The 20,180-nt window shown below is 45.1% G+C and overlaps 1 protein-coding gene across 1 annotated transcript; it reads right to left on the reverse strand.

Annotated features, from left to right (window-relative positions):
* Nucleotides 1-1,203: 1,203 nt before the first annotated feature.
* GSTP1 (glutathione S-transferase pi 1) lies at nucleotides 1,204-6,532 on the reverse strand. Its single transcript, XM_054972675.1, has 7 exons — nucleotides 6,385-6,532; nucleotides 6,156-6,194; nucleotides 5,157-5,263; nucleotides 4,886-4,973; nucleotides 4,056-4,159; nucleotides 3,335-3,442; nucleotides 1,204-1,490 (listed from the first exon to the last, which is right to left on the reverse strand). Coding segments are annotated over exons 1-7 (636 nt in total). The 5' UTR covers nucleotides 6,386-6,532; the 3' UTR covers nucleotides 1,204-1,301.
* Nucleotides 6,533-20,180: the final 13,648 nt, after the last annotated feature.

The raw sequence follows: 20,180 nt of genomic DNA on the forward strand, positions 1-20,180 counted from the left end.
TTCAAACAGCTGTTCAGCTGCCCTGCTAGGAGGAGGATTACACAGATGATCTCTCTGATCCTGTTCACTCTTGGTTTGAGAAGGATGATCCCATTACACTAGAGTTTGCTGTAGGGGGCCTTGGTTAGCACAACTGCATGTAACAAAGGAGGGAGCCCATTTTGGCTGGTTTTTTAAGCATGATCACCCCAGCATCTACTTTAAAAAGCACAGGCTAATGGGGAAAGGATGTGTAGCTGAGAAAAGGTAAAAGTAACCTCTGTTGAACTTTAGTGGTTACAAGGAGATTCTCTTGGGTATCTGTACAAAGTTCATGCATGTCCTTTGAGGCCATTAGAGAGCGCTGAGGCCAACACACACTGAAGTAACAATGATTAATTACTCAGTGACTAGCCAAAAACATTGGGAGCAAGGTAGTAGAAAAGTACTTTAGCACACATCTAAAAAGAAGGAATGAGATTACACAATATAATTATACACAGAACTTCCCTTTGTCAGCATGGGCCAGAGAAAGGGTCTCACATGCCTACAAACTTATCAGCCGTAGCTAACTATGGAAAGAGTGCTAGGCACGTGAGACACGGGATCACAGCTAATGTGTGTCAGCACTTATGCGTTAAATAAGTTCCCTATCTGGCTTCAAGCCTGATGTCTGACCTGAGAGCAAGTAAATGGTCACCCACCACCACCACACATGCTTTAGGGTACAAGTTAAAGGAAATGTTCTAGTAAAACAGTACAGATCTGTACAACAGAGTGGTTTAACCTTCTTGTCTATAGGGTGTGTCCTCCTGTCCAAAGGCACTTTGAATGCTATCTTTCCAAAAAGATAGTGCCAAACCAGGTTTGAGAACGATCACAGCAAAGTAGGGAAAAACAGGGAAACAGGACAAATAGAGGACAATGTCATGTAGATGATCTTGAAAACTGCATTGCAGTAAGGAAGCCAAGATGGAGCAAAATATCTGTCTGGAAACAGCTTTAGGCTAGAATAACTCTGCAGTTCTAGTTAAGGAAGAGCTAAGGAGTTAACAGCAGTCTCCATGCTGGGGTTCCTATTGGAACACAGAAGGAGCCATAAGTCAGGCATCGAGAGTCCTAGCTTACTATTTACACTACAGGAATCAGGGCATCTGACTGTACACACCTCTGCCTTGCTCACAACTTCTATCATTTTCCCTTCCTAGAAAAAACACACACGAGTCCTTCTTCAAATGAGCTATATTCCACAATGAAGCATACAAAACTACAATGTTCCCATAGGTAAGAGAAAGCATTGCAACTTGGAGGAGCCATTCTTCTCACTGTTTGCCATTCCCATTAATTGGGCGCTTCTTGTGTGCATCAGACTCCAGGAAAGCCTTGAGAAGGGGCCGAGCATTGAGCCGCTGCACATAGCCAGCCAGAAAAGGCAAGGAAGCCAGGCAATCAGGTGCCAGGACCAGGTGCACATGTAGCACATCCAGCAAATTGTAGTCCACAAAGGAGATCTGCAGGAGAGTGGCAGAAACAAAACAATGTGTTTGAGGGAGGAAAGCGAGGGGCAGCAAGTGCAAGGCACCATCATAATCATCATCACTGTCATCTCTCACTACTCTGTTTTGTTTAGGTAGGAGCAGCATAACACAGCAACACACACTAGGGTCAAGTTGAATGTTTTCCAGAGCTATCCTAAGCAGAGTGACACCTTTCCAAGCTCACTGACTTCGATGGACTGAGAAGGGTATATCTCTGCTGAGGGCTGCAATGTTAGTCTAAAGCACTTCCTTCAGTCAGTTTGGACTAGGGGTGTTTGAGTACTTGGTAAGCCTTTCTAGAGATTATCCTCACCAGATTCTTAACTGGGAAGAGCATCTGCTAGCAGAAAAGCAGAGCTGTGTCCAGGAGGTTGCAAAAAGGCACAGAATGCAGCTTTCTGGGAATCTCAGCTTTCATAAAAAATGAGAACAACTCAACCATTTTCCAGCCATCGAGGATGAGAATTATTGGCTGCACATAGGCAGGCAATAATGCAATCTCAGCAGGAAGGGGGGCTGAGTAAGATTTCCAATGGCTGGGGACTGAACAAATGCTTAGTAATAAAAAGTTGCAAAAGGTAAGTTATGCACTCATATTCAATTTGCATGCTGTACACCACAGAATTCATTTTTACTCCATGCAAAATCTGGGTAGCCTGGATGGGAGGGGAAAAGATTGCACAGAGTACACAAAGCTCCAAATAAAGTCTGGTAGAAAAGAGATGCAAGGTAGTAAGGAAGAGGATACTGAACAGGAGAAGTGGAAAGTGGGCTCAGGAAAACAAAAGGATTATCTATAGTAACTGCAGCTTACATGGGATCACATGGAAATTCAGATAAAAAAGAACAATGACATGATAGTGTGTTAGAAAGTGAGAAGATAATGGAGCCATTGGAACCCTTACGGATGCAGACTTCTAGCCTAAAGGTAAAGTTTGTCAAATCCTACTGGAGACATGGCAAATGCTAGGGATGTGAGCTTTAGGTATTTATAGTTTTAAAATATACCCCACAAATATCAGTACTTTCCAGATCTGGATTCCTGAATATATCTGAGAATCTTGGCTATATCAGTGTTCCAGTCCTGACTATTCCCAGAAATATTCAGAAATAACCAGGACTAGCATTTTAAAGGTCACAGTAGCTTTTCTTTTCTTGCCTTGGAAGGTTTTCCAAACTGAAAAAAAGAGGAAGGGGAGGGGACTCCCACAGGCAAATGGCATAACATGTTACGAGGAGCTCAGCTGTGTGTCTAATCATGGCAATTCCCTCATAGTCCACAGAAATGCTGGTCTGACTGCTGGTAGCTTCAGATGAGGGTTTTTTTTGAGTTTGTGCTGTTTGCTGCCTGGTCTGTCTGTGGCTTAATTCTGCCTTCCTGCTGCAAGATTGGTTCTGCTGGGATTCTCTGGTTCTGTTGGCTCTTTTTGCATTGGGAGGCTTTTTGTCAGTGGTTGTTCTTGTGTGTTTGGTTAAGGTTTCTTTGCCAGTGGAGAGTAGCTGGGGGCATCTTGTTCAGAGGCATGTAGAATTGGACCCAATCTACTTAAAACTTGGAGGCTTTTTAGTGGATAGGCTGCTCTGCTGCAATTTTGGTGTCATTTGCATGAAAAGCAGTATCTCCAGCCCCCTGGACAGATCTCTCCATAGAGAATAATGGCCCTGGTTAATTTCAGAATCCCTCCCTTTCCCAAAACCCGAATAAATATTAAACCAGTATGAGAGTACCCAAATATAGGGGAATACCAATATTTATGGCCATTTTTAGTGCACACCCCTAATAAATGCCCAGAGCTATACAGATAAGGTGGCCTTACCTGTTTGCCTACAATGAAGGCCTTCCCACCATTATTCTGAGCCAGAAGATTCTCAAAAGGACGCAGTTCCCCTGGCAGGGCCTCAACATAGGCAGCTTTGCCATCCTCCTGCCCAGAGAATAATCAGCATGGAAAAAAGTACTTTCTTCTCCCAAGCCTCCTCCCACATACACCCGAATTATCTGACTACCACAAGGAAGAGCTGGGGTGGAAGAATACTCAGATACAGCTAGGTTCAGAATTCTATCCTCTCTGCTGGAGGACCCAAGAGGATTCTGTTCCGCTTCCTACTCCTCTGCTGGAAGAGTGTAGACAGGACTAAGGAAAAGGAAGCAGTGGAATCTGGATTTTGCTCTCTTGCAGCTTCACTTCTCCTTTTGATGGAGCCCTTCCCAACGGAGAGAGTTCAAATAACCATACTCTTTGGTTAACTGGTGTTTGTATTTTATTTTTCAGGCTCCATTACAGAAATGCAAACATCAACGCCATCAAACTCCCTGTTTGCATCACAGACTTTGAGAAAGATTCAGTCCCTTCTCCACTCCTTCCCAATTCTAGTTGTCCATTATAAGGACAGAGGTCTCAGAGATCCTCAGAGGTCTCAGGGAGGAATACACATGAATCTGTTCACTTGCCAGGCAAGTATAATTTGTCACTTGTAGCTTGGCTCTCAGTTCCAGTGGCTGAGAAATAAACTCAACCACCTAAAGGCACAACTCACATAGTTCTGGTAGATGAGGCGATAATATTTCACACGCAAGTCCTCCACGCCATCATTCACCATGTCCAGCAGTGCTGCTTCCCGTGCATCTTGACCATAGAGCCCTGAGTATCAGAGTAAAAGGGTTGGCAAGGGCATGTCCAGCCAGAGACTACTCTGCATGCGCACACACAGAGACACCATAGTTGAGCCAGTTTGGTGTGAACCAGTTTGGTGTAGTGATATAGAATGCCAGGACTTTAATCTGGAGAGCCAGGTTTGATTCCCCACTCTTCCACTTAAAGCCAGCTGTGTGACCTTGGGTCAGTCACAGTTCTCTGGAGCTCTCTCGGTCCCACCCACCTCACAGGGTGATTGTTGTGGGGGTAATAACGACATACTTTGAGTGTGCATTAAGTTGTCCTGAAAGGCGATATATAAATTAAATGTTATTATATACATTGAATATTATTAGTGACTTTCTATCAGGAGATAAACAACCTACTACTGGAAAGTGTGTGTCCAATTTTGCAGTGGCTGCTGACTTCAATGGCAAAATTCTTGGGGGTCAACGCTCCCCATTCGGTAGATCTTTACATATATTTTTCTTTTACAGATTGTCATGGGAAGTAGTGTTATGCCTTTGATGTTGCACTGCCTTTTATCTTTATGTTTTTACGATGGCTACTTCAAATAAATTTTACATCCACCTACCATATTGATCTTTCTGCCAACCAACCCAGAGACAAATTTACACGCATCAGCTCACTTGCATGAAAAGACAACATGCATACGGGCACAGCTCCCTAAACTCATTCCCTCTGTCTCCTTTTGACATCTCCAAGCCTCACCATGGTTCCGAGCCAAGTGGCGTAGAATAGCATTTGACTGATACAGCATGAAGTCTCCATCCTGAAATCTAGGCAGCTGCCCAAAGACCTGATGAGGAAGGGGGTGGGGGGGTTAGTCATGGAACATTGCTTGAACGTTCCCAAATGAGGTAGAAGCTTGGTGAGACTACAGCTTCTCATCTGTCCCAGGGCAGTCCAAAGAGCTAGGCAAAACCCATTTCTCAGATTTCTCACCCAAACAAAAGTCCATGCCAAAGCTAGTATGACTCACACATGATTTCTTGATGTCTCCTTTCTGCCATATCTCTCTAGTCATCACATCCTCTGTCCATTCCTGTCCCTGGTCAGCCAACAGCATCCGCAGGGCCTCACAGCGCCCTGGAAGAAACAAGCCCCACAGGCTATGCATGAACATACAGTATGCAGCAGGAGAATAATGGCACTGCCTGCCATGCAGCTAATAGAGGGGGAAACAGTGGAGTTACAATTAAGGTGAAAGGGACTTGTGTGGTTCAGATTGAACAGTAGTACAAATAATGAATACGGAGCATGAGAATGTGCACATAGGGCTAGAGGGAACCAATTAAAGACTGGAAAACAACGATTCAAAATTGCCCATGGGCACTTATAAATATCTGTGAAGGCAGCTCAGCGTCAGTCTATTGGGGAGATCAAGAGCAGAGTTCCAAATAGGTCTACTCCTGACAGCATACAGTACTACAACATCAGATAGGGATCTGAAGATACAGTTTCTAGTTTCACATATTCCGATAAAGCTTGATTTAAAGCACAGACATGTTCTTAAAAAAAAACACTTTAACCACACCTACTGTACTTTAAATTGTCCTCTCACGGGCATGCTTTCTGAAAATATGATAGTCGTCTCATTTGAACATACATGCCTGTCAGCACCATATCTACAGCCAACTATGCTCCCCCAGCACAAGGCGTACCAAATTAACATATTGGTGGCTTAAAGATGGAGGGAGATATGCTCACCTGAAATCCAAAAAAATCTAGACTATCTGATAAAACAGGTTGCTGCCTTCATAACACTCCTACCAGACTTTCCAGTAAATCCCTCTGAACTATCACGTGCGTGTGCACTTATGTATCTAGCTGGGTTGCAAACCAGTTGGCGTCCCGTGTCCCACGCCTCTCCAACCCCTTCTCAAGTCTCAGCAAGCCTCTGTCCCGCTCTCCTCCTGTGGCAGCCAACACACTAAAAGGGAGCTCCCTCTGCTTGTCCGTTTGGTCGCCCCGCACTCACCGCGGACAGGGAAGTAGGTGACCGTGTATTTGCCAGGCACTAAAAGACGGGAAAGAGAGGAGAAAAGACAGCGGGGTTAGCCCGCTCTCCCTTGAGAGCGAGAGGCCAGAACAACGCCTACCTGGCGGCAAAGACCCTAAGAGGCGCCGTCTGCCCGCCCCCACCCGTAATAGGCCCCGCTAGAGAAGAGAGGCATCCAGATTGCGCGGGAAGGGGGTGTTGCACTCACTGCCGGAGATTCAGCCAGTCGAGACGAAGCCCAAAGCAGGAGTGACCGCCTGCTCCTCTCTCCTTGAAACCAGACGGCACGCTTTCCCTGAAGAAAATGCTGAGTCACGCGGGATCAGCTCCTTCTTAAAGGGACAGGAATAATAAGAAGCCAGTCCAGGGAAAGCTTTTCCAGGTGGTTGAGTTCTCATCCCAGGCCAGTCCCAGTCAGAGCTAAAGTTCTGCTAGTTACTGTATTACTAGGTCACCTTGGGAACTGTCAAGGACTGCTAAAGAAGCACAGCCTTTGCATCCGAGTGGGATGAATTTTCTTGAGGGTCCACAGCCAGCTCTGTTATCTTATAGAGGTATTAGGGAGTGCGTAGCTAAGGCCAGCTGGTTCAAAACATACAGGAGAAAGTGGTGGGAATGAGGAGGCAGAGCCCTGAGGTGGTAAATAGACTCAACCGCTTCAGAGTGGCACATTTCCTAGAGTTGGAAAGGTTATCAAAGGGGCTCACAGCAATCTAAACGTGTCTCTTCAAAAAAATGAAATCTTGACATTAAGGTATATTGGAGGAGTAGGTGGAATACTAGAATAACCAATATGTGAAGAGAATCGCACCCAAAGATTTTCAAGGGACTACAGGGGGACAGGGTAAAAGCCGGAACGAGACGGAACAGGACGGAACGGGCACTAAAGAAATGCCAGTGCCACAAAAAAGAGGGGGATGTGTTAGAGACACTCCAGAACAATATTTTAGAAATGAAAACTCTGGACTGTCACCCTTTAATTAACCCATTCCATGCCAAATAGTTCCCGGAACACCACAAAACAGCCCGGAACGGGCACTAAAGAAACAATACTTGAGAACAATATTTGAGAATAATATTTGAGAACAATATTTGATGTGTTAGAGACCCTCCAGAACAATATTTTAGAAATGAAAACTCTGGACTGCCCCGCTTTTATTAACCCGTTCCATGCCAAAAAGCTCCCGGAACAGCACAAAACAGCCCGGAACGGGCACTAAAGAAACGCCAATGCCACAAAAAACAGTGGGATGTGTTAGAGACCCTCCAGAACAATATTTTAGAAATGAAAACTCTGGACTGCCCCGCTTTTATTAACCCGTTCCATGCCAAAAAGCTCCCGAAACAGCACAAAACAGCCCGGAACGGGCACTAAAGAAACGCCAGTGTCACAAAAAACAGTGGGATGTGTTAGAGACACTCCAGAACAATATTTGAGAAATGAAAACCCTGGACTGCCCCGCTTTTATTAACCCATTCCATGCCAAAAAGCTCCCGGAACAGCACAAAACAGCCCGGAACGGGCACTAAACAAATGCCAGTGCTACAAAAAACAGTGGGATGTGTTAGAGACACTCCAGAACAATATTTGAGAAATGAAAACTCTGGACTGCCCCGCTTTTATTAACCCGTTCCATGCCAAAAAGCTCCCGGAACAGCACAAAACAGCCCGGAACGGGCACTAAAGAAACGCCAATGCCACAAAAAGCAGTGGGATGTGTTAGAGACCCTCCAGAACAATATTTTAGAAATGAAAACTCTGGACTGCCCCGCTTTTATTAACCCGTTCCATGCCAAAAAGCTCCTGGAACAGCACAAAACAGCCCGGAACGGGCACTAAAGAAATGCTAGTGCCACAAAAAACAGTGGGATGTGTTAGAGACCCTCCAGAACAATATTTTAGAAATGAAAACTCTGGACTGCCCCGCTTTTATTAACCCGTTCCATGCCAAAAAGCTCCCGAAACAGCACAAAACAGCCCGGAACGGGCACTAAAGAAGTGCCAGTGTCACAAAAAACAGTGGGATGTGTTAGAGACACTCCAGAACAATATTTGAGAAATGAAAACTCTGGACTGCCCCGCTTTTATTAACCCGTTCCATGCCAAAAAGCTCCCGGAACAGCACAAAACAGCCCGGAACGGGCACTAAAGGAATGCCAATGCCACAAAAAGCAGTGGGATGTGTTAGAGACACTCCAGAACAATATTTTAGAAATGAAAACTCTGGACTGCCCCGGGGGTCTGGCTGTCTTTGTCTTCGTCTTCGTCTTCGTCTTCGTCTTCGTCTTCGTCCACCACCCGCAGCCCACGGCCCACCGCCCACCGCCCACCGCCCTCCGGATGGGGATGGGGATGGGGATGGGGATGGTGGCACTAAATATATCACTCACTCATCCATCTCCTTCACCCCCCACTCTTCACCTATCTCATCAAGCATTTAAAGATACATGCACACATTTACTTGGAATCATTACAGATGGCCAGTCTGATCTTGCTTTGGATTCCTTGGTCAAGGGTCTTAAGGCTGTGACGGTATGGTTACATCAGAGTCACCTGAAATTGAATCCCCTGAAGACAGCGGTTCTATGTCTGGATCATGGGGCAATCGAGCTGGGAACCGGCTCCCAGCTGTTGATGGGGTACAATTGAAACCTTCCCTGATGGTGAGGAGTCTGGGTGTGACCTTGGATGCTACACTTTCAATGGAGGCCCAGGTCATGACTGTTGCCAGGTCTGCCTTTTTTCGTCTTTGACAGGGCAGGCAACTGGCGCCCTGTCTTTCACTACAGGACCTGGCCACAGTAATCCATGCAACGGTCACCTCCAGGCTAGACTATTGCAACTCACTCTATCCTGGACTGCCCTTGGGTCTGACCCGGAAGTTACAGCTGATCCAGAATGCAGCAGCATGTGTCCTTACTGGAACGCCCATCCAAGCGCACATTCATCATGTGCTGTGCCAGCTGCACTGGGTTCCAGTGGAGTTCCAGATCCGGTTCAAGGTGTTAACCTTGGTATTTAAAGCCCTTCATGGACTGGGACCTCCATACCTGCCGGACCGCCTCTTCCATTACGTCCCCTGCAGGGTGTTGCACTCTGCAGACAAGCAACTCCTGGTGGTCCCTGGCCCAAAGGATATCCATCTGGCCTCAACCAGGGCGAGGGCTTTTTCTGCCCTGGCCCTGGCCTGGTGGAATGCTCTCCCGCTGGAGATCTGGGCCCTGTGGGACCTGTTACAGTTTTGCAGAGCTTGTAAAACGGAGATGTACTGCTGGGCCTTTGGCTGAGTGCCAGCGAGTGTCCTTCTTCTTCCATCTAAGACCACCATTTCTTCCGGAGCTGCCCTCAGCCATCTGCCATGCCTGTATACGGACTCCCAATATTTGTTTAAATAGCCTGCTCCTGGACCATTTTAATTATTTTTAAATAAATATTGATTTTATGTTTCTGTGATTTTAATGTATTTTTTAATGTTGTTAGCCACCCTTAGCCCATCTGTGGGGAGGGCAGGGTATACATCAAATAAATAAATAAATAAAAAAGTTATGGTGAGCTTTTGAGCTGCTTGATGTCTGTGGACAGGACCATTTAGGGGGTGCTCAAAAGGTTTTCTCAGTTGCATTTTTTTCAAGAAAGTAATCTGTATAAAACTATGCCCCTCTTGAGGTCTGTGCCCAAGGCGGCTGCCTAGTTGGTCTAATGGTAGCACCGGCCCTGTCTATAGTTATGGCAAACAGAAATGGGGAAAGGGGACAGCCTTGTCTAGTTCCCCTTGCTATATGGATATCTATCGAATGTACATTGTTAGTCCTAACTGTAGCTTTTGGAGAAAGATAAAGAGCGTTAATGGCATTTTAGAATTGGTCGCCAAAACCCATTTTTTGAAGTAAAAGGTTTAGATATGGTATTTCCACTTAACCAAATGCCTTCTCTATATCAAAGGCCAGAAGTAATGCAGGGGTTTTGTATGCTTCACAGAAATTAATTATAGTTAAAGTGTTACGTGTATTGTCTGGTCAAGGTGAATGTAGTTGGTTATTTAAATTTAGACAATGTTTTGGCAAATATGCTTGTAAAGATCTTTTGGTCTTCATTCAGGAAGGGTATTGGTTGAGAAGATTTAGTATTTGTAATATGGTTGTCCTTTTTTGGAGTAACTACTATTTCAGCCTCTGACCAAGATAGAGGGATGCTACCTCCTAACATAACAGAGTTGCACGTGGCAGTTAGTGGAGTTGAAAGTAGGTGAATGTATTTTTTTGTAAAAATTTGGCAGGGAATCCATCCCTGTCTGAAGCTTTGTTATTTTTTTCAAGGATTTGATAGTGACTGTAACATCTTCTGTTGTGACTGGTTGGTCCAGATATTGTTTATGTTCTTGTGAGGTTTTTTTCCAAATTTCCTGTGATGATAAATAATTTAAAATATGATTAGTGTCAGGATTGTCTGATGTACAAATGGTTTGGTAGTATTCAGCAAATACATCGGCTAATTTTACAGAATTAGTTTGAGTTTTTCCTGGGTGCCTTTAATAGCTTGTATAGAATGTGAGGAGTTTTTTTCCTCTAATTTTCATGCAAGCAAGTTTATAGATTGGGTGGCCTTTTTTGTGTTTATCTTCTAGTTTTCTTATTCTAGATATCATTTCATTTCTAATGTTTTCTTTTTGCTCTTCATGACAGGAGGCAACGGAGATTAATTTCCCTCTAAGTACCACTTCCATAGCATCCTACACGTGGATTTGAGGAATGCCACATAGTTTGTTTCTATTGTTTAATTTCTAAAGAGACTTCAGAAGAAATTTATTTGTTAAATAAAAGTGATTTATTTAGTTTCCAATTTGTTTGATGTCATTTATTCTCAGTGTACATTCTGTCCAAGCATAGTCTGTCCACAACTTGTCACCAATCCTTGATGTAAGAGTTTGACTAATTAATTTAGGAGATAAGAATATGTCATTTAATTTTAATCGCTTTGACACGATAGGCAGTAAAATTTAAAAGGTCATTCAGAGAGGAGTGATACAAATGTTTACTACTGACACATCGATTTACCCATGTTGAACGAAAGCAGAATTGAAAGCCAAGAGAATCAAGCGCACTCTGCATATGTGTCAGGCTATGGCATTCCATACTCGATAGTCTGTTTCACTCCCTTCTGCAAGAAGATGAGGTCTTTTGATTTCAAAAGGTTTATTGTGAAAGACAGCATTCAAGCCCAGACGTGCATATTCCAGGATTAGAGATCCTGGCCGAGCAAATCGTTGCTAGGAATGAATCATAGAGCAAAGGTTGTTACATTTCACACTCCCGGAGCCCAGCCTCCCCCCCAAGTTCATTCAGCAAAACTTCTCAGAGGTGTGCTGAGCTGGCCAAGGTCGAAACAGCAGATAAGACAGGATCCTTTCCCATGGAATCCGCTCCTTGCAGGTGTTGCCTGGAGGGAAAGAAGTCTAAACACTACACGATTAAATATGGCGTTACTTAGGTTAAAACAGTTTCTGACAATATGATTGGTTGAGGACTGAGAGGGTGGGTGGAGTGAATGCAGTTTGAGACAGAGAGTAGAGAGAAAATTTTTAGTCAGAAGAAAGCAGGCTAGCTATGTGCTGCCTGAATATGTTGAAGTGTTTATGAGAGAAATATAACCTGTGTGGAACCTGAACTGAGCATGTTTGTGAAAGGACACTCAGTCAGGGAAAGAGAGGCCAGCTGTGTGAATGAGAGTAAATGAAGTAACTTTAAGAACCGAGAACTACGTTTATGAAACCGATACACTTCTTGACTAAATAAAAGTTTATTTTTGTTTTGCTATATCCCAGTATAGCTGTCATTGCTATATCCCATTCTTATCTTCAGGGCCACATAGAACCACGAAGGAGCCTGACGCTTAGGAACGTTACCAAAGGGAAAATTTAAATAAAATATCTTGGAATAAAATATTCCGGGTGGCAGCAGACTACCCAGAGGGTTAAGGGATAGATTAAAAGAAAAATATACCCTAAAGAAAGTAAAGGTCATAACACCATCCATCAGCAGATAGAGTGTCATCTGCATACCAGTGACAACCTAGCCCAAAGCTGCGGGCTAACAGGGCAAGGGGGCACATATAGATGTTAAATGGCATCGGGGAAAGAATCGCCCCCTGAGGGATGCCACATACCAAAGAATGGTAAGCAGACATCTGTTCCCTGAGTGCCACTCTCTGTCCTAGATTGTGAAGGAAGGAGTTCAGCCACTGCAGGGCTGTTCCACAAATCCCCACATTGGCAAGGGAATGGGTCAGAAGATTATGACTGACCATGTCAAATGCTGCTGTAAGATCTAAAAGTATCAGCAGTGCCGACCCACTCCAGTCCAGGTGTCGCCGCAGACCATCTGTGAGGGCAACCAGAGCCGTCTCTGTACCATGGCCAGGCCTGAAGCTGGACTGGAATGGATCCAGGATAGAGGCATCACCCAGGTATACCTGCAGCTGTTCCGCTACTGCCCTCTCAGTTACCTAACCCAGGAACAGAATATTCGAAACTGGGCGAGAATTGGCTGGATCAGCAGGATCCAGTGATGGTTTCTTTAAGAAGGACCGCACCACTGCCTCTTTCAGTGAGTCTGTAAAAAAACCAGAACTCAGAGAAAGATTAATGATGTCAGCTAACGGTGCCCAAATCCCATCACCACCACTTTTCACCAGCCATGATGGCATGGGTCCAGTGAGCTCGTGGTAGGTTTCACAGCATGAAGGACCCTGCCCACCTCCTCCTGGGAGAGTGGCCTGAATTGATCTAATATCAACCCTGAGGATGACCAAGGGGCCTCCAGTACACATACTGCATCAACTGTGGTGGACAGATCCCAGCGGAGTGACAAGATATTATTCGCAAAATAGTCTCCAAAAGCCTCACAGCTTATTACCGAATTTACATTTTTATTTGTCCCATGTGTGAGGGACGTTAAAGACCGAATCACTCTGGAAAGTTGTGCTTGGCAAGAACTAGTGGACGCAGTGGAAGCTGCATAGTAGTCTCTCTTTGCAGCTTTCAGTGCCATCTCATAGGCCTTCATAAACATCCTATAAGATGTTCTTGTCATTTCATCATGGAGTCGCCGCCACACTCGCTCTAGCCTTCTCAGCTCCCATTTGATTTGTCATAGCTCATCAGTATACCAAGGAGCTACTCTAGTTCGGGGGCGGAGAGAGCGATGGGGAGCGATCTCATCAATAGCTTCAGAGAAACGGACATTCCAGTCCTCTATCAGCTCATCCAATGAGCCACCAGGGGGCATCGGATCCTGCAGAGTGTTCTGCAATTCAATTGGATCCATTTGACTCCACGGGTGAGCATAAATCAGCTCATCGCCCAAGCAGGAGGGGGTCATGGTGCCCAGACAAGCCCTCAGGATGAGGTGGTCTGACCATGGCACTGCTATAGCTTCATCCAGATCCACCTGTACCCCGAACCCAAAGATCAAATCCTGTGTGTGTCCTGCTCGATGTGTGGGCATTGATACAAACTGGGAGAGTCCTAATGCTGCCATGGAGGCTATCATGTCCATGGCCTGTGAGGAGGTAGCATCATCAGCATGGACACTGATGTCCCCTAAGACCAGAAGCCTGGGGTACTCCAAGGCCCAGCCAGCCACCACCTCTAACAGGCCAGGCACAGCATCTGCTGGTGCGCTGGGCAATCGGTACACCAGACAGATGGCTATACTCTCCTCGGCATCCCACACCAGGCCCACACAATCAATGCCAGCAATCTTTGGCAAAGGGAGCAGCCTCATGGAGAAAGACTCGAATGAGCACCACTACCTCAACAAGACATTTCCCAATATGTAAAACAAATATGAGAAACCTGTACCATAAATGTGTTGGAATATATGTGTGTTGCAAGGTCTGAGATTCACTCATTATGGGGTTAATGTGTTTACCTACCATGCTGTTGTTTAGATTGACCTGGAAGGGGAACTTGGCTCAAAGCCAATAATCTGCAAGCCCAGAAAACTTGAGTGTTTGTAAACTGTTATTGGTCAACAGGTCAGGTGATTTTCTTTCAGGGTCAAGAAGACAGAGGAAGAAGAAGATTCTCCATTCAGTTATCCCAGCTCTTTGTTTGTAACCAGTAGTGAGAATGTAGCTCCAGGCATTTGTTATTTTGTAGGCAATCCTGTTAACCTTTTTTCCTTTAGAAGTAAATGATTTTAAAAGCTAAACTCGTGTGCTGACTCTCTATTGATTCAAGATCCATTGCACCTCTGAAGAAAAGCTATTTTTTTAACCTTTTCCCCCAACAAAGTGGACCAGTTGAAGTAATTATTAAGGTGAAAAAGATGCTAGCGATTCGTGTATATTGCTCTTTGAATAACAGCAGTATGGTATGGCTTTGAATAGGCAATATGAGATCATTAACTCTCAAAAAAGGCAAACCTTATGAGTTATAACATCCTGCTTTCAGATAACACTGCCAGTCATTGCTGCATCTCAAAATAGTCTAGGAGACTCAAAATTATCTCAGAAGTCTCAGTCAACTTGAGAGGAACAATCCTTACTGAAACTACTCCTTTTTAGCTCTCCAGAGAGCCAGCTAAAAAGAAGAAAGCAAACAAACTAAGTAACTGCAGACAAAAGTATCTCCTTTTCAAGTACAACATAATTCTCTCTCTCATTGTCTCACAGCAAACATGAGAAGGGGGTGGGAGTAGAAGACAGCCTGTTGTGCCAGCCAGGAAAAACGTGGGGAAATAGCTTCCAATGTAGCTGAAGGAAATACCAATTGTTTAATTACTAATAGATTGCAAATGCTGAGTGCCATTAATACTGAATGATTATAATGAAAAATAAACTTTGTTCTCACATTTTACAGTAGCCTGCATTCAAAGTGAAAGAGGAAGCTATGTAGACATGCTTATCTAAAATAGCCTGCATTCAAAGTAAAAGCGGAAGCAATGAGGACATGTTTATCTAAAATGTCAGTTGAAGTGCCTCGCTGTTAGATGGGAAAACAGATACATTCTAGCTAAAATGAGCTTAGCTTACCTGACACCAACACCATGTGATGTGTCTATATGCTGTATGTATAAAATGAGGAACTGTGAATGAATCGGGAGCTCAGTTCTTTGTGGCACTAGTCATGCTGAGCTCTGCCGGCAATAAACATCATTCCTTCGTGAAGATTCTGTCTAGTCTCAATTCTTGGGAACACTGAACCCTGCTATATTTTTGGGGGCTCGTTCTTCTGGGATTGAGGGGACCCTTGGGGTACCCCCTTGACCCCCAGTCCGTGGCCGCTGGTTCTAGACTGGTAGTGGACCTGTGGGCACCCCCTGAGTTTTTCAGGAGCAGGCCCTGCCTTCCTCGGGTGTCAGCGGTGCGCCACTGGGGCGTCAACGACCCGGTGACGGAATCAGGAACAAGTGATCCAGGAAAGTCCCGGGACATGTGAGTATGGAGTAATTGGGGTTACCGTTCCACTTTGGAGCGAAGAGGGGCTTGATCACCCCCTAGCACAGCCCAAGTAAATGAGTCAGAGGGACTCAACTGAACCCGCTGGTGCTTGTAGGAACTGGGATGGAAACTTGTCATGTGAATGACATGAATGGAACACCTAGGGCGATTGGTGTGTGAATCTCCGAGACGCATTTCCTGGCTGGGCAACTTCGTCAGGTCGTCAAAGACGAGAAGCGAGTGCGTAGGGCCTCGTGAGAAGCAGACCCCTTACTGCTTTCTCACTGTTATTAATCCCTAGACTGTCTCGTCTTGTCTGGGCTCTGTGTTGATAATGGGTGGTTCATGCTCATCCCCAGAAACAACCCCCTTGAAATTGATGTTGAAACATTTCCAGGAGGTGTATGGAGGATGGGTCCAGTCAGGGGAGAATCCAACCCCTGAGCTGTTGGAAATTTTCTGGCCTACATTTGATTTAGGCTGGCCAAAGGAAGGGACTTTTGACGAAACAACTGCCCTAAATGTTTATCACTTTACTCTTAAGTAACATGATGATCAGATTATATATGCACAGTCATGGTTTGATACTTGTTTGAATCCCCCTCCCTGGGTTAAGAACTGGCCGGGGTACCGGGCTAGGAAGAAGGAGGTGCAGCTTATGGCCCTAGGGAAAGGAAGGAGGATGAATCCATAGTCAAGAAGGCGACCACCAAAGGGAGGCATCTACCCGGTGGTGCCAGTAAAGCGAGATACTGCCTGCCCCACTGCCCCTCTAGAAGCTAGGCTCCAGCCGAAGTCTAAGCCTGTTCAACAAACCCAAGAAGAAGAGGTGCCCCCACCACCATATGCTCCCTCACTGCCTAGAGGAGGAGAGAGAGTGGAAGGGCCTGTAGAAGAGCAAGTAAGGGGAGCTGGGGGTGGACCAAGAAACCCCTCCAATGCTACCCCTGCCAAAACCAGATCTTAGACACGGAAAGAAAATGTAGAGGCAGAAGATGAGTATAAAGATATCCCAGAGCTAGAAAAAGAAGGGGAAGAGAGCAATGTCTATCCCTTGAAGAAAACTAAAGCCTGTCCCTTAAGAGAGACAGTGGACCCTCGCTCAGGGACCTCGCATTTAATATATATACCCTTTCCAACTACTGATCTGTACAATTGGAAGACTCACACACCTCCATTCTCAGATCAGCCAGAACCGGTGACTACTTTGTTTCAGTCCATAATTAATAGCCATAAACCAACTTGGCAGGACTGTAACAAGCTCCTAATCATGTTCTTCAATACAGAGGAACGCAAACGTATTATACAAGGAGCTAGGAAATACCTAGCAAAGCTAGTGAAAGAAGGGGAGGATGCAGAAACAAAAGGTGAAAGAGGCATTTCCTATGGCAGATCCGAACTGGGATGCCAATGAAGAGGGAGGCATGGCTAAACTAACCGGGTACCAGCAGGCCCTGATGCAAGGGATAAAGGCTGCAGGAAAAAGGGCAACCGATATGAGAAAAATACAAGAGTGTCAACAAGGACCAAATGAGCCTCCTGGTGCTTTCCTAGAAAGGGTCTACCAGACCTACCGTCAATACACTCCCTATGACCCAGAAGCAGAAGAAAATAGTAGAATGGTTTTGAACACTTTTGTCACCCAAGCAGCCGGGGACATTAGAAGGAAAATACAGAAGCAAGAAGGGTTCCTGGGAATGAATATAGAGCAGCTGCTTGAAATTGCCCATAAAGTTTTTTCTAATCGTGAACAGGAAGCACAAAGAGAGACCGATAGAAAAATGAAAAAGAAGGCAGAATTGCTGGCTGTAGCACTGGCCCAGCAGCACCAACACGGACAGTACCCCCCTGGAAGGGGACGTATGGGGGGCACCCTGAGAGAGAGGAGGCAGGCAGCCCCTAGATTTTGAAACATGTGCGTGATGTTTTAAAAGAGGGCATTAGAAAGATGAGTGCAAAGAGAGGCTACAGAGTATCAGGGGATGTGGAAGAGGACGAGATGATAGAAGAAGGAAAAGATGGGACCCCCAGAGCCGAGGGGAAGTCCGAGATGGAATGTATAAAAGATGAGGACCAGCCATGGAAGCAGCATTGAGAGAGGACAAATATGGATGGCAAATAGACTCTGAATGGGACAAAGAATGGGAGGCATAAGCCAGACTGAGCACCTTCAATCTTGGCCCCCAGGAGCCCATGGTTGAAATTTGCATGAGGAGCCAAAATATTTCTTTCTTAGTGGACACTGGAGCTGAACGTTCAGTAGTAACTCAGCCAGTAGTCCCCGTGACAGATAAAACAATCATTGTAAGGGGATTTGTTATGAGGCTACCCAGAAGTTGCTAAAGGTGCTATACAAAGCTGGCTACAAAGTGTCACAGAAGAAAGCACAGCTCTGTCAGCCCCAAGTAAAATATTTGGGATTTGATATATCAGAAGGAATCAGGTCCCTGGGCCATGAATGTAAGGAAGCAGTCTGCTCCATTCCAGAGCCCTCCTCCAGGAGGCGAGTGCGAGAATTTCTGGGGTCTGCAGGGTATTGCCAAATTTGGATTCCCAACTTTGCAAAAACAGCAAAGCCCCTTTATGAAGCTACAAAGGGGGGAGAACGGGATCCTTTTTCTGTGGGGAAAAGAGCAGAAGCAAGCATTCCAGGCTCTTAAAGGACAGTTGCTGGAAGCCCCTGCCCTGGGTCTGCCAGACCTTATGAAGCCTTTTTGCTCTTCTGTGCATAAGAGGAATGGCACAGCAGCTGGAGTATTAACCCAGCATCTGGGAAATTAGGAAAGGCCAGTAGCATACCTGTCTAAGCAGTTGGATGCTGTAGCAAAAGGCTGGCCAGCCTGTCTCCGTGCTGTAGCAGCCACAGCAGAGCTAGTCAAAGATTCGCAGAAGCTGACTTTGGGACAGAAGGTCTGTGTTAAAGTCCCACATTCTGTGCTCGCCCTGATGGACTACAGGGAAGAGATTCGTTCACAAATGTATGCATGACCACGTATCAGGGATTGCTGAAAACCCACAAGTGAAGCTAACTGTAATTAGTGCTCTCAACTCAGCATCCTTACTGCCAGTAGATGAGGAGAGCCCAACCCTTGATTGTCTCCGAACCATCGATGAAGTTTACTCTAGCCGAAAGGACCTGACTGATGTCCCCATGCCAAACCCAGACATTATTTTACTGACGGCTGCAGCTTTGTCGAAAATGGGGTTAGAAACGCAAGGTATGCAGTAGTAACTTGGACAAAGAATATAAAAGCTAAACCCTTGCCACCCAATACCTCTGCTCAGAAAGCTGAACTTACTGCTTTAGCCAGAGCTCTTCAGTTAGCAGAAGGATTAAAAGGTTAACATTCTCCTAATTCTGTGATACTGAACACCTAACTAATTACCAAAAAACTAAGATCCTGGCTTTCAATAAAAATCCAAAGATCAGACGATGGGAGCTTCAGGGGCATCAGTTAGAACAACTTACCAGCTTCAAATATATGGGTGTAGTTTTGCAAGCCTCAGGTACCAAAACAACACATAGCAGTTTCATTGCTGATGTGGGAGAAAAAACAGCACATGGTATACTGAAATTCTATCGATCACAAGGGGGGCAGTATGTACCGGCTGCACTCAGATTGTTTAAAGCCAAACCATTGGCCCAATTAGTATACGGATCATTCTTGGGGCTGCCATCCTCCTCTTTCTCTCAATTTGAGAGAGTGCACTCCAAATTCCTTAGAGCTCTATTACAAGTGCCCAAATGCATGCCTAACTCATGGGTTAGACTGGAAACAGGAATGTTAAGGGTAGAGGCCAGAATCACCATCCTTTCAATTTTCAAATGGCTGTCAGGGTGTCTAAACCCGCAACGTCTGCTCCCTCTGTTATTCCAAGACAAATTTCAATCTAATTGGCAAAAGGCGACTCTGAAATCCCTGGGAAAATTGGGTCTTTCCCCTCAAAGTTTGCTAGTCATGGGGTTAGACCGAGAAAAATCACTCATTAAGCAGACAGTGACAGACATTGAAAGACAAACATTTTCTTAGAGCACCAGGTTTTATTTCTTCAGATACTACTAAATATATTGCCGCTCCTGCAGCCTATTTTTACTTTCTTGAATCCAGTAACTCCAGAAGGGCGTTTGCTTTAGCTAGAAGTTCAACTCTACCCTCTGCCGTTCTGGAAGGAAAGTTTAAAGCTGTCCATTACTCTCTTAGGCTTTGCTCCTATCCCCTAAGAGAAACTGACTCAATGAAGCACATCTTCTTCAACTGCCTAAGTCATAGTAAAATTAGAGCGGAAACCATTATTCTATTAGTAGAAAGATTCCCTGGAAGTTCAAATAAAATCAAACTTGATTATCTTTTGTCTGATCAGAATCACCAGACACCATGTCAAGTAGCAAGATTCTGTGCCCAGGTCTACAAGCAACGTAAATCACATAAGGCAGCTTAAACAACTAATTTATGATTATCTTATTTTTTTACTCTTATATTTATTCATCGTTCTTCCCCAGTATCCAGTCTCAACTGTTTTTAAACTGATTTGCAAATGGTTTTATATGTACCGGTCGCAGA

Source organism: Eublepharis macularius, chromosome 2, assembly GCF_028583425.1.
Source record: "Eublepharis macularius isolate TG4126 chromosome 2, MPM_Emac_v1.0, whole genome shotgun sequence".
In the NCBI taxonomy this organism is placed as follows: Eukaryota; Metazoa; Chordata; class Lepidosauria; order Squamata; family Eublepharidae; genus Eublepharis; species Eublepharis macularius.